This window comes from Lissotriton helveticus, chromosome 3_1, assembly GCF_964261635.1.
Source record: "Lissotriton helveticus chromosome 3_1, aLisHel1.1, whole genome shotgun sequence".
NCBI classification, from domain to species: Eukaryota; Metazoa; Chordata; class Amphibia; order Caudata; family Salamandridae; genus Lissotriton; species Lissotriton helveticus.
The window spans coordinates 802,369,102-802,386,989 of NC_136061.1; the positions used below are offsets into that span (position 1 = coordinate 802,369,102).

Below are 17,888 nucleotides of genomic sequence, written 5' to 3' on the forward strand. Positions count from 1 at the left end.
CGACCACCGCTGCATCCACTTCACCTTCAAGAAACCTACCACACACCACCGCACCCAACAGCTGACCCGCCGCTGCTGGAGCAAAGTCACCGAGGACCAGCTGACCTCCACCCTCGCCCAGAACCCACCCACCGACCCAGACGCTGCCGCCCTTAACCTCAGACAATGGATTGACGACTGCGCCAACACTCTCGCCCTGCTCAAGAAACCTTCCATCAACCACCCCAGCAAGAAAGCTGCCTGGTTCACCGAAGAACTCCAGACCTCCAAATGTACATGCCGGAAGCTGGAGAAGAAATGGCTCCACGACCACACACCAGACAGCCACGCAGCCCACAAGGACGCCATCCGCAGACATCACCACCTCATCAGAACAGCCTAGAGATCTTCCTTCAATGCCCGCCTGTTTAACAATGCGCACGACAGCAAAGAGCTTTTCAACATAGTGAAGGAACTCTCCAACCCCAGCGCCAACACCAACGACATCCCGCCCTCGCAAGATCTGTGCGACTCACTGGCCACCTTCTTCTATCGCAAGATCGCTGACATCCACGACAGTTTCAACACCCCGTCCGCTCCGACCACGACTCCACCCCGAACGCCACCTGCACCAACCAGCTGACCTCCTGGTCCCACGTCAACGACGACGAGACACACAAGGTCATGAACTCCATCCACTCAGGATCTCCGTCTGACCCATGCCCGCACCATGTCTTCAACAAGGCAGACGCAACCATAGCACCCCAACTACGGAAGGTCATCAACATCTCCTTCGACACAGCGACATTCCCAGAAAGCTGGAAGCACGCCGAAATCAACGCCCTCCTCAAGAAACCCAAGGCGGACCCCAAAGACCTCAAGAACTTCCGACCAATCTCCCTGCTCCCCTTCCCGGCGAAGGTCATTGAGAGAATCACCAACACACAGCTGACCCGCCATCACAAGGACAACAACATCTTAGACCCATCCCAGTCCCGATTCAGACGAAACCACAGCACCGAGACAGCCCTCATCGCCGCCACAGACGACATCAGACGCCAACCAGACAACGGCGAAACTTCAGCCCTCATCCTCCTGGACCTGTCAGCCGCCTTCGACACAGTCTGCCACCGGACACTAAGAACACGCCTCCAAGAAGCCGGAATCCAGAAAAAGGCCCTGGACTGGATCATGTCCTTCCTCTCCGGCAGGATCCAGAGAGTCCGCCTTCCACCCTTCCGATCCGAAGCCACTGACATCATCTGCGGCGTACCCCAGGGCTCATCCCTCAGCCCGACCCTGTTCAACGTCTACACGGCCCCCCTCGCACAAGTGGCCCGTCAGCACAACCTGAACATCATCTCCTACGCCGACGACACCCAGCTCATCCTCTCCCTCACCAAGGACCCACACATCGCCAAAAGCAACCTCCACGAGGAAATGAAGGCCGTCGCCAAGTGGATGAGGAGCAGCCTACTGAAACTGCACTCGGACAAGACAGAAGTCCTCATCCTCTGCCCCACCCCCTCTGCCTGGGACGACTCCTGGTGGCCGACCACACTGGGAACAGCACCGACACCCACGAACCACGCACGCAACCTAGGATTCATCCTTGACTCCTCCCTCTCCATGTCGAAGCAGGTCATCGCCGTCTCCTCCTCCTGCTACAACACCCTCCACATGCTTCGCAGGATCTACAAATGGATCCCGACCGAAACCAGAAGAACGGTGACCCAAGCCCTCGTCAGCAGCAGGCTGGACTACGGCAACGCACTCTACGCAGGAATCCCGACCAAACACCTACAATGGCTGTAACGCATCCAGAACGCCTCCGCCCGCCTGATCCTCAACATCCCTTGACGCAGCCACATCACCTCCCACCTAAGAGACCTGCACTGGCTCCCCGTCGACAAGAGGATCACCTTCAAGCTCCTCACCCACGCACACAAAGCACTCCACAACACCGGACCAGCTTACCTGAACATGAGACTCAACTTCCACACCCCCGCCCGCCAGCTCCGCTCCGCCAGCTTCGCCCTCGCCGCCGTACCACGCATCCAACGAACGACCTCCGGCGGCAGATCCTTCTCCTTCCTCGCCTCCAAGACCTGGAACACCCTCCCCACTTATCTGCGGCAGACCCAAGACCTGCTCACCTTCAGGAAGCTCCTCAAGACCTGGCTCTTCGAACAGTAGCAGCACCCCCTCCCCTCCGCGCCTTTGGACCCTCACGGGTAAGTAGTGCGCTTTACAAATTCACTGATTGATTGATTCACTCCCAGGCTCACCCTCACTTCTCTGACACCTCACCCTCTAGTTCTCTCCACTTTCCCCCATATGCATGATGGCCCACCATTCCCCTTTGCAGACTAGCTCACTGGCCTGACCGCGCTGTTCACTCCCTATCCACTGCTGACCTTATTGACCTGAGGAAATCCTATTGCCCCAAGTCTCAGGTGACGGATCAGCTCCCCTACTGCAACATCCCAGTAATACTGGGCGTTAACCGAGTCCCTTTTACCCCCATCTCTCCTAGACCTCCTGCACATCTCAACTCCATCCTCATCCACAATCCAGCCAAGGATAACCCTGTTTGCTCCCCAGCCACTGCAGATCCTCCTGACTTGAGCAAACACTATAGCCCTAAGTCTCAGTTGATGGATCTCCTCCGTGTCTCCAACATCCCAGTAATAGTGAGTGTTAACCGAGTCCCTTCTACTCTTATCTCCCCTAGACCTCCAGCCCAACTCACCTCCATCCACACCCTCCAGCCTATCAAGAATAATCCAAACCCATTTCATGCATGCTTGTTAATTGCAGATCAGCATCATTACATGTTAGGGAAATCTCAGAAACCATCCTCAGTGAGGCTATTGACTTTGCCTTCCTCACAGAAACTTGGCTCAACGATCACTCGAGTGCCATCTTCGACCTGCTCACCCCTCTTGCTCCCCTTGGCTACTTTATTATTAGACAGGACAGAATTGGGGGTGGCATAGCCATAATCCATACATCGGAGTGTCAACTTTCCCTTCTGAAGAACACTGATCACTTGACCTTTGAATACCTTGGCGTTAAACTCACTGTCAAAGGCTCTCTTTCGATTAAACTGCATAACATCTGCCATCCTCCGGGTGAGCCCCCTCCCCCCCGTGCTGACAAATTATCTGACCTTCTCTCTGCCTTGAAAAATCTGTGTCTAGGAGACTTTAACATCCACTCGAATAATGCAGCTGACCCCACTGTTAGGCGCCTCTTTAATCTCCTTAAAATGAATGACCTTAAGCAATTATGTAACAAACCAACACATATCAAAAGGGCCACACTTGACGCAATTGACCTCCCTTAACAACATCATCCCCGTCGGCTGGTCAGACCACCATCCCATTCTGTTCAACCTCTCAACCAACGCGTTACTTCTCCCAGCAGTTATTAACAAACCCGAGATGTTGACCAGAAAACAAGTCCCCTCTTGTGAACTCAAGTCTAAGTTGCAAGCTCAACTTCAACTCCTCCCTCACTCCCAAAATGCTAACAAGCTCACTTAACATTTTAATAAGTCCATTTATGATGTCCTAGAAGAAATCGCACAGCTTAAACTAAAACAACAAAGAACAACACAATCCAAATCTTGGTTCAATCCTTAACTCAATAACGAAAGAAGACAACTTAGACTAGCAGAAAGAACATGGAGACAACACCCCTCACCCTCTCATCTTGCCCTCCTTAGATCTGAGAGCTGGAAGCACGCCGAACTCAGCGCTCTACTCAAGAAACCAACAGCGGACCCCACCGACCTCAAGAACTACCGCCCCATCTCGCTCCTCCCGTTTCCAGCCAAAGTCATCGAGAAGACCGTCAACAAGCAGATGGCCGCCTTCCTCGAGACGAATGGATCCCTCGACCCCTCACAGTCCGGCTTCCGAGCCAATCACAGCACCGAGACCGCCCTCATCGCCACCACCGATGACATCCGAGCCCTGATGGACAACGGAGAAACAGCGGCCCTCATCCTCCTAGACCTCTCCGCGGCATTCGACACTGTCTGCCACCGCACCCTAGTACAGCGCCTCAGCAACGTCGGAATCCGGGACAAGGCGCTGGAATGGATCATCTCCTTCCTCGACGGAAGAACACAGAGAGTCCGCCTACCACCGTACAAGTCAGAGGCCTCCGAAGTCATCTGCGGCGTCCCTCAAGGATCCTCTCTGAGCCCCACCCTCTTCAACGTCTACATGAGCCCCCTCGCGGCCATCGCACGCCAACACAACCTCAGCATAATCTCCTACGCCGACGACACCCAGCTGATCCTCTCCCTGACCAACGACCCCGCCACCGCCAGAGCCAGCCTACACGAAGGGATGAAAGAGGTAGCCGAGTGGATGACGACCAGCCGCCTGAAACTGAACTCGGACAAGACGGAGGTCCTCATCCTGGGCTCCTCACCCTCCGCCTGGGACGACTCCTGGTGGCCTCCCGCCCTGGGCACCGCACCCAAGCCGACAGACCATGCACGCAACCTGGGCTTCATCCTGGACTCCTCCCTCTCCATGACCAGGCAAGTCAACAACGTCTCCTCGGCGTGCTTCAACATCCTACGCATGCTACGGAAGATCTTCTGGTGGATCCCCACTGAGACCAGAAAGGCCGTCACCCAGGCCCTCGTCACTAGCCGACTGGACTACGGCAACGCCCTCTACGCCGGTACCACCGCCAAGCTCCAGAAGAGACTCCAGCGGATCCAGAACGCCTCAGCCAGACTCGTCCTCGACATCCCACGACACAGCCACATCTCCGGACATCTGAGAGACCTCCACTGGCTCCCCGTCAACAAAAGAATCGCCTTCCACCTCCTCACCCACGCACACAAAGCCCTACACGACCAAGGCCCGAGCTACCTCAACAGCCGGATCAACTTCTACGCTCCCAAACGCCACCTCCGGTCAGCCAACCACGCCCTCGCCGCCGTCCCCCGCATCCGAAGAGCAACTACAGGAGGAAGGTCCTTCTCCTACCTGGCCGCTAAGACCTGGAACTCCCTCCCGACCGACCTGCGCCTGACCCAAGACCACCTCTCCTTCAGGAAGAAGCTGAAGACCTGGCTGTTCGAGCAGTAGCGGCACCCCCCCCTCCCCCAAGCGCCTTGAGACCCTACGGGTATGTAGCGCGCTCTATAAGTGTCATTGATTGATTGATTGATTGATAAAAAGCAAATTTTCAATGAAAAAGCTTTATTCTTCCATGCCCAACTTGATTGTGCGAAAAATCGGCCCAGAGAACTCTTTTACACTGTCAGAAAACAAGTAATTGGCCGCTCCAGAACAGACTGCCTCAATCGAAAGATCTGAGGAAATTGCCAACTTCTCTGAAAAATTTGCTAAAACTGATCAATTCTTCCCTCTAGTTTTGGCGCTGCCTTGCCACTTGATGCCTGTTGACGTCCCTACTTTTTCTACATCATCCCTCCCTGCTAATCCTCTCACTCGCCTATCTACTCCATCTATTCCTGGAGACATCCTTTCCAACTTGCAATTGAAGAATAACGCCTCCTGGTCTAATTTCAATCCTATGACTGAGTTTGAAGTCTTTAATATCATTGCTAAATTAAAGCCTACCTCGCACACCAAAGACCCCCTCCCCTCTAAACTAGTTCATAAACTTAACGACATCATTGCCCCATGTTGGACTGAAATCATGAACAACTCTTTTCCCACTGGGTGCATCCCCGTCTCTCTCCAACTCGGACAAATCAGTCCCATTCTTAAAAACTTTAATGCTGATCCCACCGATCCAAATGTCCCATCTCCAACCTTCCACTTCTAGCTAAAACCTTGGAGAGATGTGCTTTATTACAGCTCGACAACCACATAGGCAAATCCAACCTACCTCACTCCTTTCAATCTGGTTACCGGAAAGGCTGTAGTACAGAAACCACTATACTGAACATTGCTGATGACATTCATCGCTCCCTAGATAATGGTGGGGCTTGCCTTCTTATCCTCCTTGATCTCTCAGCATCGTTCGATAGAATCAATCACTCATCCTTACGGGAATCTCTCAAAGTCCGCACTGGCCTTAATGGAATGTATGTTCCTTAACTGGTTCACTTCCTCCCTCCAGCACCGAACTCAACTCCTGTCTCTCTAATCCTACCCCTGTCTACCTGGGTGTCCCTCAGGGCTCAATTCTCTCCCCATCTCTCTTCAGTCTCTTTATGGAAACCCTTACTATCATCTTGAAACAAGCAGGGATCATTTACTACCTTTATGCGGATGACATTCAACTCTACTGCAAAATCAAATCTCATTCTGATGTACTTCATCTAAACAACACTCTGAGCCAGATTCAATCTTAGTTTTTTCCCCAACCATCTTAAACTGAACCCTAACAAAACGGAAATTATTATTTTCTCCCCAAAAGCAACCGTCTCACCATCCAAGGCTGGATCTCCGACCTCAACGCCCTAAACTGTTCACTCACCCTATCTAACTCTGCCAAAACCCTTGGTTTCATTCTTGATAAAACTCTGGCACTGAAAGATCATATAAATAACACCGCCAAAGGAGCATTATTCACTCTCGGACACCTCAAGAAAATCAAACCCTTCATCCCTCAAGACGACTTCAGAAGGGTCCTCCAATTGCTAGTGCTCTCCAAACTTGACTATGGAAACACTATTCTCACTGGAATCCCTAAAGTCCACCTGGCCCCCCTTAGTGCAGTGCTTAACTTGGCTGCTATTCTCATTTCTGACCGCAAACGTTATGACCACATCTCACCTGCCCTCAAATCACTAAATTGGCTCCCCATTGAAGGAAGATGTATTTATAAGACTGCCAGCTTCACCCACAAAGACGCTCACGCTCAATCTCAGACTTACTTAACAAAGAAACTCAAAAAAGCGGGCTGTTCCAGAATGATGAGAAGCTCCATGGCTCTTCTACTCGTTCCCCCATTACTAAAAAAGAAAACCACCCAGCCCCGCTCCTACTCGGGTAATGCTCCGAGCATATGGAATGCACTCCTGAGGGACCTGCGCTGCAACCCCGCCTACCTTGGCTCTAAAAGAGACCTTAAATGTCACCTCCTCAACAAATACTGGTGTCTTTAATTTATCTGATCCTGCACGCCTTTTATCTCCTGTGTTGGTTATCTTTCTGCTTACATGTTTGTCCTATTGTTCCTCCCTTTACTCTCCTGGTCTTCACTCTCCCTGGTCTCTCTTGTTACCCTTTCCTCTCTAACTTTTGCATTGGATGCTGCTTGTTGACACTCTCCCCTGTGCTTTGTCCATTTGTTATGGACCCCTCCTCACCTACCCTCTGCCCCCTACCACTACAATTTTGTTCTCCTAGATTGCATTTATTGTGTGACCCGAATCGTTTACCTCCATCTTAACTTTGAAATGCATTAATCCTGTTAACTCTCACTGTTCTGCCTTCTCCCGACTTTATGATGCGATTTGGCTTTTAACTTTAGTTATTTATGTCCAGAACTGTTGTTTCCTGTACATTCCGCCTGCTCATGTAAAGCGCTCTGATACCTCTGGGTCTAGCCAGCGCTGTATAAAACCTTACAAATAAATACATAACATAACATTTCTGACACGTGTAGAACGTGGCTCATGGGATTAAATAAGAAAACAATCATCAAAAATTGGGTTTTTCAGTAATACATATTTGTTGGTTTGAATTGTTATGCAACATAGGCTTTGTAAGTGACTAAAGACGAATTCCAATGCCACCTTAACTGTTGTAATATTTACAGCGCGCCCGGTGGTGACTGCCACTTCACCTGAAGCTGTCGAAGTCGGTCGAGAAGCAAGTTTAACGTGTGACATAAATGGATATTACACATCCAGTATCCACATCGAATGGATTCAAGTAAAAAGCAATGCAGTGGGTGTCATCAGCAGCAATGTCTGTCGCTCGCCACCGAGAGTTCATCAAAACCGCACCTACAGGGCATCGGTTCAGATCACTGTGGAGCCGACGGAAGAGGACATTGGAACACAGTACTCCTGCCGAGTAAAACACAGGTCCTTCCCTCAGGATCACATAGAAGTGGCCAGATTAATTGTCAAAGGTAGGGAAAATGCAGAAAACAATTTATTTTGCATTTGAGCAGCATTTAACTGTTGTGCCTTTTTTGTTAAATTAAGTTTTATAGTAATTAACATAGGGATATAGGAGAATGGATTTGCATTACGATAGTTGCACCCCTTTGATTGAAACCGCTGGACAGATTTCTAGTTGCTGACCTGCGGAACATAATTTCTTCTGTACACTGGGTACTCTCCATGCATGTCCTAATCCACTTTGTAAGCCCCCTCACGCCTCTTCAAGTGCCTCAGCTCCTCAGAAACAGCCATCAGTTATAGAAATTCCTTAGCACCTAATATTGGAAGAAAGCAATTGAAGAGACCCTATTGAATTTTGAACGCAGTTGAGGTGAGATCAAACACCGCATCCTTCTCCGCCCCCTCTATATGATCACATTTTCTTGATCTACCTGGAAGCGGTTGCCACCTGTACTCTTTATACCTGAAATTTAAATGTTCTGTTTGAGTAATGTGCAAATGATCTGTCACTATACTATACTGAAATCCAAATAACGCTCATGCGAAAGTGGAATACCGGTATCTCACGTCTGTGGCAAACACAGACATAATCCTTTGACAAGGAAGTTTAAACTGGTTTAAAATATTGCTATAAACTGATAATCCAAGTGACTGCAGGCAGCATGCTCTTCCTTTGGGCTTGACTTGTTAGACGGAACTGGCGTAGGCAGGGTGAGAAGAAAGTGACCCATTCGTCATTGATGCCTTCCCTAAATGTCATATCTTGACTTTGATCTCTTGGCTACCTCGTTTGTCATTAAGCTAGAGTCTTCTTTATGAATGGTAACTCAGTTTCCATAAACGAAAATTATTCGAATTCTGGCATGGTTAAAATATGTTTATATTCCTTTTTTAGCATTTCCGAAACTGTTTTTTATTTATTTTTTTATTTATAGAACGAGCATTTGATAGATCAGGTGGAGCTTTAATTGGAACATGTACTGCTATTGGAGTAACGGTCGTTCTTACTTTAATAAGTTTTGTCGTCTATCGAAAAAAATACCATATGGGTAAAGTACAATTTTTAATATATACAAAATGCATTTAAAATACATTAATGTTTCTTTCCAGTTTGTGGTATTTTGTTTTATGAGATTTGTCAATTTGAAGCAAAAGCAAGGAACATATAATTTTGTAAAGTGATGAAAGGACAAAATATATTTAAAAACGACAATGCTGTGCATGCAAGTATAACAAAGCAACAATAAACCGTATCCAGGTTGTGATCATTTTAACCATTGCTTTTTCTTCAGATCCAGGAAACAACTTTTACTAGATTGTATGGCACAAACAGAAACAGTAGATTTCTCAGAGACACAACCACCTTTAGCATTTATAAATCCAAGCAAAAAGCTCATAGTAATATCGTAATCTAACTGTAAAGATATAATATTTGTAACCGGTCATTCTGTGACACCTTTGTTCCTGAGTCACAGAGCAAATAAGAGCAGCAAATCAAACCTAATGTTGGCCCCTTTCTTATGATGGCCACTGTCAAAGTGCTATGAGTGTAAATGAATGTATCCTCTATTGCATAGGTACTCGTGAATATTTCCCCAGGGGCCAAAAAGTGAAATGTGGCTTGCCGAAGGCCGCATTGATGTCAGCAGGGTGAGGTTCAGGTGGTGTAAAGTGGGCGAAGAGAAGCATGTACATCGGTGGAATACAAACCGAGTCTTAACGTGGCTTCTGGCTGCCGCCCATGCTCTAACCTAATGAGTCATGATTTAAAGACAAAGCATTAACCTTTGATGCAAAATGTGGGATACTCATCTAGTGACTCAATTGTATCATGTGAAATCAGAAAACCTTGGATGAATCTCAGCTTCCCCACTTGACCAAATGGTGTGATCCTAGGCAATTGTTTTATTTCACTTTGCCAAATATGTGAACACCTTGAAATACATGAGTTCACGATGCATGTGTACAACACCTTCTCTTGTGTTTGGTTTAATAAACTATATCCTTTCACCCCATGGTCTGTTCTGTACTCCCCCAGCTCAATTTTTGTTCATATTTGCTCTCGCCTATGAACCTAATATGTTTTGCTTTTAACCCCCTGTTGCCAACCTAAAGTTGATATAGGTTGAGTTCATCACTCTTAGTGTTTAATTTCCTCTTTCGCCCACTTATCTTATCCTAAATCTCTTCCCATTTCTGTCCTCCCCTTAATCACCATCCTCTTATCCCCCAACCCATCAATACATTTATTTTCAATTGCTGTCATAGAACAGGTCAAGTTCTGTCAATGGGCATAGGCAGTCACGAGGCCGCAAAAACCTCCAAACTGTTTTAATCTCATTTGCATTAGGGTGTGAATCATAGTGTTTGGACATCAGAACTTCTGTGAAGACTAAATCATATTTCGGAAAATAATATTCAAAGTAACCCTGTCGATACAAAGAATAAGCAAAATACTACAGGTGATTCCACAAGTGAGAGGAATGTGATGACATGTAATATCCTCAGCTACTGAAGCAGGCAATTGAGCGCAAAAATAGCAGTTTTTTCGCATCCAGGGTGTCCATATATTCATAAAGCAACATAAAATATAGATTTGAGGAAAAATCCACCCATGAAAAATCTTTGTGCAGCAGCTTAAAATTAAAATTGGGAACCTCTCTATGGCGGAAACAGGTGTGGTTAGTATAAGGCTGGATCTAAGGTGGTCACTAAGAGCTGGGGAACTTAACCCTATAAGCAAAGCAGTCAATACTAGGATAGTAACAATTAATAATCCAGCTAGTATCAGTCTTCACCTATCGGAACCGTTGATATGTATAGCTTGTCTACCATCAAGAAATAGCAGCAACAGAATTTTCTTTGGAAGTTTCTACTTGTGCAAATTGCAAAACTTGTTTTTATGATGTAAGGTGGTTAGCCGTATATACAGCAGACTTAGTGAGTTATTATTATCCCTACTCTGTCTTCATCTAGAATGACATCCTCTACGTCTTCTGCAGCGTTGTGTATTAGAAGGTCAAAGTTCATAGAAGTGTCAAAGTTCAGTTCCAACGAGAGGATTTGACAGAAACAGTTTGTGGTCTCTCTTATTTACTCATGGAAAATAAAGTCAGGAAGTAAACTCTCTGGCAAGTTTGCTTCCATGGAGGCTCTGCCAACACTGCACCATTACAACCTAGATCGTAAAAGGCTGGGCCAGTGTCATCATTTATATAGTACATCCATTCAGGGGCAAATAAACTCCTGCAAGGTACTTGTGCTCTTTTCGATCTATTGAGTACTGGTGGTTCATCTTCACTGCCATTCAAGTCACTAGCTTCTATTTCTTCTGCAACCGTTTGTGGTATGCGTTCAACAGATAAGCAGATAAGTCTCATGTCTTGGCGGACATTTGTCTTTATCTCGATCTCTGCCCTTCGCCAAGATCAAGGTCAGTCTCTACCTGTGTCGATGACCAGGTGACAATATCCTTATTCAATCTTGTAACAGCAGATCATAAAAGATACATGATAAAAGCACAATATTACATTGTAAGTAAAAACAGAAAACACTAGAAGAGACAAAATAAAACATCAAATTCAATCAGTGCATACCAATTGTAAAAACAGAAGTGGCAAGAAAGCTAAAAGGTCTAAGAAATATCCATTAAGTCCAATACTTAAACAGCATAGATTTATGCAAATAAAGTGCATTCTTTAAAAACGAACCAACTGCTTTGCAAGTAGAGGGACCTTTAAGTTGTTGAAGAAAATTCAGCGCAACTCTACACCTGCTAACAATGGGATTTCTTAATAATGGGTGTAAAAACCATTTAGAGAGCGTATAAAACTTGCAAATTGGGTCTGCAGTGAGGACTCATCGCAGGGGCAAATTAGTATATCTTTGGGGCAAGCTGTCCCTGGGGGAAGCACAGAAGCTTTCTGATGGAGCCTATTCTGAAGCACCTTCGTAACATCAGCTCCCATGTGTTCTGTACAGCAGTTAAGTAGGGGACTACCACTTCAGTAGTTTAAAGGAGGCATTAGTCTCTTAATGTTGGTTTCATTACTCCCCCCTCTCTCTAATCCCTTCTATGGGATAGAAAGGAGTCCCTAATCCACCCTTTATGCCACTTTTCATGCATACTTGGTTCACAAAGTTATACGGGCAACCTAAATCAAGGGTTGTCTCCGTGATTTACCTGAGCCAAGGGATGTTATGACCATGATGGCAAGACAGACAATCAGCTATACTAGCACGATTAACATCAGCCTCCTAATTTGACCAAATCGAGCACCATAGTAACAAAGCGGCACGATTTACTTGGTCCTCCACATATTCCAGACCTAGCTCCTGCTGGACTATAAAGTGAGGGGTTGAGGAAGGATGCCCAATGCCCACCTGCAGACTCTATTCTCCTCCACTTGCACCATGCTGGAGTCCCTTTAACCCCATACCCGAGCCATAAGTCAGAGATTGCAGACACTTCTGTGGTAAATGGTTCTACGTATTTTCCCTTTCTACCACTTTCTCAAAATGTCCTGTGACATCATGGAATGTTAGTGTGCCTCCCTGTGTTGAGATTGTCAGTTGGTCATCTGAGGCTGAGGAGCTGGTAGCTCTCTCCTGGTGGGGTTTCTCCTTGTAACTTCCTATCCTGTAACCTGCCACCTTACTACCTGCTAATAAAGAGGGATCTACTACTACACCTGGTCTACGCATCCTTGTTTGTGTACCACATTTTGGAGACGTTTCTTGGACTAACCTATGCTGCACATAAAGAGGACTGTAACTGAGCACTAAGGAAACCAAGGACTGTTTTGGGACCCAGTCAAAACTAAAACAGAAGTAAGTTCATTTCCTTTATTAATCTGAGAAACACCCAGCAAACCCCACCAGTGTCCTCTTCACCCTGGACAGCCTGCACCCTGGGCGTTTGATAAGTGAAGGAGTCCACTGCGACCTTGCTGTCATCTGGAAATGTAATTTCTCCAGCCACAAAAGCGTGTGAGATTCAGCTGGCCTGATCACCCTACTGTGTCTCTATGGCTTTTGCACCGTGACAGTTCGCCCAGCGCTAGCAGTTTCTTTCTCAACTGTCCACATCAGTGAGTGTCCTATCACAGCTGCCCAGCGCTGGCACTACCCTTCACTTCAGCCACCACTATCCGTAGTATCGGACCCGACATGAAAAACGTGTTTAACCTGGGTTTTGATGTGTTTTTTTTTTCATCTCTACTTTGGTGTTCAATATGGCTCACGCAGTTATGACAGTTTAACTTCCTTCTTTCGAACATGCCAGCACATTACGAATTTGAGGCTGTTATTTCTCTGCCAAACGTTTGTTCTCCTCATCTTTGATGACGCTAAGAAACTGATTTCAATCTGGTGAGACATTTATTTCTTATTATCTTAAAGTGACTGTGCAGGAGTTTTGTGTGCTTCAACTCTTCAGCATCTGTTATTGTGAGCGAAGGGTCACGTAGTTTACTTTGCTGCTTGTACGCTACCTACTTGGTTTGTTAGTTTCAAGCTTAAAGTGCACCAAGTTGTCTGTGGTTAACCTGTTTGGTGTCAAGTCCGTTCTTTCAGCACCAACGGCATTTTTCTCCTCATCCGCTCTGCACTCCCTGCTCTCCTCTGCCTTTCTGATGACGTTTTGGAATGCCCAAGGGAGTTGGTGGAGAGAATCGATGACGCCTCTTTAAGCCTCCAATCTGGTGTTCTACTCGTCTCCTCCTTTCCGGATGAGGTCACACGCTTGGTTACGTGACTCCTACCAATCTCTCTTCTTTGTTGTGCACACGTCACGAAGGAAGCCATTTTTCGTTACCATAGTAACAGGTCTTCTGTGGAAATTCAACGCCGATCCTCTGTTGTGGTCTCAAGTTTACACAGCGCATCTGTTTTTTAGAATTGTTATAGTGAGCTGAGGAACAATAACACACGATTTTTTTCCTTCAGTGAGATTTACACGCTGCTCGTGTGTATGTTATTAAAAACGTCATTAGTATCCTGGACTTACCTGCATATCACTCCACGTTTCCTGTTGTGCAGTCACTCATCGGAACTTTTGGACAATTCCAGCCAAGAAGTCCTCGGGTGAGATATCGCTCACCGGAGCTATACTCATTTTTTTTTTTTTTATACTTATGTTCCAGTTTGGTATCTCAATGTACAATGTGCGCTGCTGTGTGTGGGTTGTGCTTAATGGGTTGTTCCATCCATTTTTGGGGCCTTGTTTCCTTTTGTGTATTTTTGGTCAGTGGTTGTCTTTTGCTGTACCCTAAATTCCTAAGGCAACGTCTTGCCCTACGGTGTACCCTTATTTAGGTGTGGGTGTGTGGCCAGTCAATGCCATATCTTGAAACTAGGGTGATGTTGTACCTTATGGGGTACCCTGTATATCTTTATATAAGGGATGTTGTAGTTTTGGTCTCACAGGGTGGGTATCCTGTGTTTCACTCTGCTTGTGCAGTTAGGGTGTTTGTGTCTTATTAATTCCCCATTCATGTACTTAGGGTTAGTACTTATGGTGTACCCTTACTTAGGGGAAGTTGTGGGGTTGTGGTGCCAGTCAGTGCCTACATTTTGTTTCCTAGGGTCTTGTTGTTACCCTTTGGAGAAGTTACGTTGCGCACTTTTAACGTGGTGTACCCTTTTATTAGGGGAGGTTGTCTGCATGTAACTATTTTGTTGGTCTAAGTTGCATCACACTATGTGGGTAGTCGGGGTGCGTTGTCAGCGCTACCTCTTGGTGTAGTTCCGCCACTTTTGCTTGTGTGTGTGTGGATACTGTGTATTTTGTTCCATGGGCGTTAGTTTCCTCTGGTGTACCCTTTCCTGGGGAGTTGTTTTATTCCACAGTTTAAAGTTTGCCTTTCTATGTGTACCCTTTAAGGGGAGGTTGCTACTGCACGTCATTCACTAGTCTCTTTTGCAAGGCATTCCTTTTTCTGTGTAGGTTGCTAGTTCATCTTATTGTGCTTATTTCCATCTGCACTCATTTTGTCATTCAGTTGTTACACCCTGCTTGATTTGCCAGGATCGCTACCTTGTTTTATTAAGGAGGGTGGATGGGCATGTTATGTAATTTGCATTCTTGTGTTTTGTCTAATCATGACCATTTGTGCATCTTATGTTTATCTTTCTACATGCCTCTTTTTATTGTCCTTTGTTTCTGCTTTCACGCTTGAGTCCCTTGCTTTTCAATTTGTCTCTTTGACTAGCTCTTGTGTCTACAGTCTCCTCTGAATCCTTCTGCTCCGTCTTGACTTCTTACTTGCTGTTGTTTGTTAACGGAAGAGGATGTGTGGTAAATGGTTCTATGTATTTTCCCTTTCTACCACTTTATCAAAATGTCCTGTGACATCATGGAATGTTAGTGTGCCTCCCTGTGTTGAGATTGTCAGTTGGTCATCTGAGGCTGAGGAGCTGGTAGCTCTCTCCTGGTGGGGTTTCTCCTTGTAACTTCCTATCCTGTAACCTGCCACCTTACTACCTGCTAATAAAGAGGGATCTACTACTACACCTGGTCTACGCATCCTTGTTTGTGTACCACAACTTCCTCCTGTAAATTTCAAGAATGGGAGTGATTGGTTTGCCCCCAAGGTGATGGCTATAGAGAAGATGGAGCCAACGGCAAAGGAATATCGACTTACCCTGCTCCAAACACAAGGGGTCCAGAAGCCTTCTTCATCAAACAACAAGATAAGGAAACGGGCTCACTCTCTCAATTAGTTTGCCTTCTATACATGTAGGATTTGTTTTTGTATTCTTGGGACTGCCTACCAATATAAAGGTCTTGGAGAAGTTGGTCTGCAAGTCTAGTTTCTCCATGAAGTTCACAAAGCTAGATATCCATAACATAGGCCGTTAGCAGTCCTTTGAGCAGCACGGCGTCATCTGTGTAAAGGAGTGTCGGCATGGGCTTAGTTTTAACTATAGGCACATCAGCCCCTATATTCACAAGAAGTGATTCAAGGTCGTTTATGTATAGCAAGAATAGGATCGGGGCAAGCACACACCCCTGGTGTACTCCTCAGTTAACCAAGAAAGTGGGGGACCATTCCCCATTTTCACCATACCCTACAGATGCCTTTAAGTCCCAGTGCAGATGGCATAGATAAGCGAACAGGCATACTTCCAGACCCATACATTTAATATATCCCACAACTTGGACAGATTAACGCAATCAAAGGCGCTCTATAGGTCCATAAAGGCCAGCTGCAGGGAACTTCTCTTGGCATCCTTGTACTTCGAAACTAATCAATAGAGATTTAAGCACTGTTCAGTGGTGCTGAGGCCTTTCCATGACACCATACCGGCCTGGAGACATGATGTTTCTCCCCCAAGCCCACTCTAGCAAGTGCTGTAGTACAATATGCCCAATTATTTCTGTGGCAGAATCAAGGAGAAAAATGTCCCGGTAGCACTTAGGGTCATGCATGTTTCCTTTCTTGAAGACTACGACAATAATATATTTGCACCAGATGGGGCCACTCTAGTCTTACACAAGAAGTCAATAACGTTGGCAAGCTGTGGTGACCAAAACACTGGGTTAACCTTAAATATGTCCGTGGGTACTCCATCCGGTCCAGGAGTTTTTTTTGTGGGGCTATTTTGAATAGCATTGGATACTTCGTCAACTGTGAAGTTAATACTCAAAGGAAGCAGTACATCCAACAACCCATCTTCGCCACAGGGGTGCTAGATAAATATATTTTGCTAATATGCTCTATCCAGCAATCCGGGCCAATGTGGGAAGTCACTAACTAGGACAGGGGAGCATCCAGCAGAAAAAGCTGCTCGGACTGATATGCAAAAGGCCTATGTGTCCTTGGGCTGGCAGGCAATCGCTAAGTTGTCCCACTTCTCAACCTTAAGTTCTGCCTTTCTGTTTTTTAAAGCTAGGTGATAAGCCTTTCCGCAGGTACTAATTGCCCCTTGGTCCCTAGGGGGTTGCTTCTGTGCTCGGCGTAACTTTTCATTAGCTGCTCTACACGCCTAATCGAACAATGAATTTGTATGACTGGGCTTAGTGTGTGTGGGCATAAGACAAAATGTCATCAATATACGAGGTTTGATCAATAAAACCGGTTAGGACTTCGGAGGACTCCAACGTCTCCGATGTGCACCCTGTCAGTAGATCAGCGCTTTCGTTAATCAGCTGGACCATTACTTTATTCACCCTCATCTTTGGTGTTCGGCGGAGGTCTTCTCCCCTTTTTGAGACTTGTCCCCTTTGCGCTGGCAAAGGTAAGGGCTAGGGGGTTATGATCGCTATGTAGTATGGGAATGACTTTCCCATTAACAATGAAGGGCTGCAGGCTCATTAAGATAAAGGCTAGTATAGGGTTGCAGGAGCACACCTATTTTATAACTATTTTATTCCCTATATTTCTCTTGTTATTAGTGGTGCTACAGTGCTACACTTGCTGTCTGGCCAAGTGTCTTATCAAAAGGATGCCATTGCAAGTAAGATAACTTGCTTGCACTGTGCACTGTTCACTGGGTTATTAAACCCTAACCGTTTGTTCAAAGTAAACCGATAATAATAATTCTCAACACTGTACCATTTGTTCAAAAGAACCTATTATTCAGTTAGTCATTAGCAATGGCATAAACAAAACAGCAATAAAAGCTTAATCAAGCAGTACAATATTAACTTTCATTGTTTCATCAATGTTAATATGCAATATACAGCACATCATGATGATTGTACAACAATCTTGTGAATTCCCGATGCATTTCGAGACGTAGTAGTCCCTTCCTCGGGGCCGTCCTGTAAAAAGAAAATGTATATGTATCTACCGAGTTACTTATGACAGTAAGACATAAACAGCGA

General features: G+C 46.1%; 1 protein-coding gene across 1 annotated transcript in view; it reads left to right on the plus strand.

Annotated features, from left to right (window-relative positions):
• LOC144822970 (uncharacterized) overlaps positions 1–17,888 on the plus strand; it is a 334,437-nt gene that overhangs the window by 40,458 nt on the left and 276,091 nt on the right. Inside the window, exons 3-4 of the mRNA XM_078681057.1 lie at positions 7,747–8,064; positions 8,995–9,108. Of these exons, the coding sequence (XP_078537183.1) occupies positions 7,747–8,064; positions 8,995–9,108 (432 nt within the window). The remainder of the gene's footprint in view (positions 1–7,746; positions 8,065–8,994; positions 9,109–17,888) is intronic.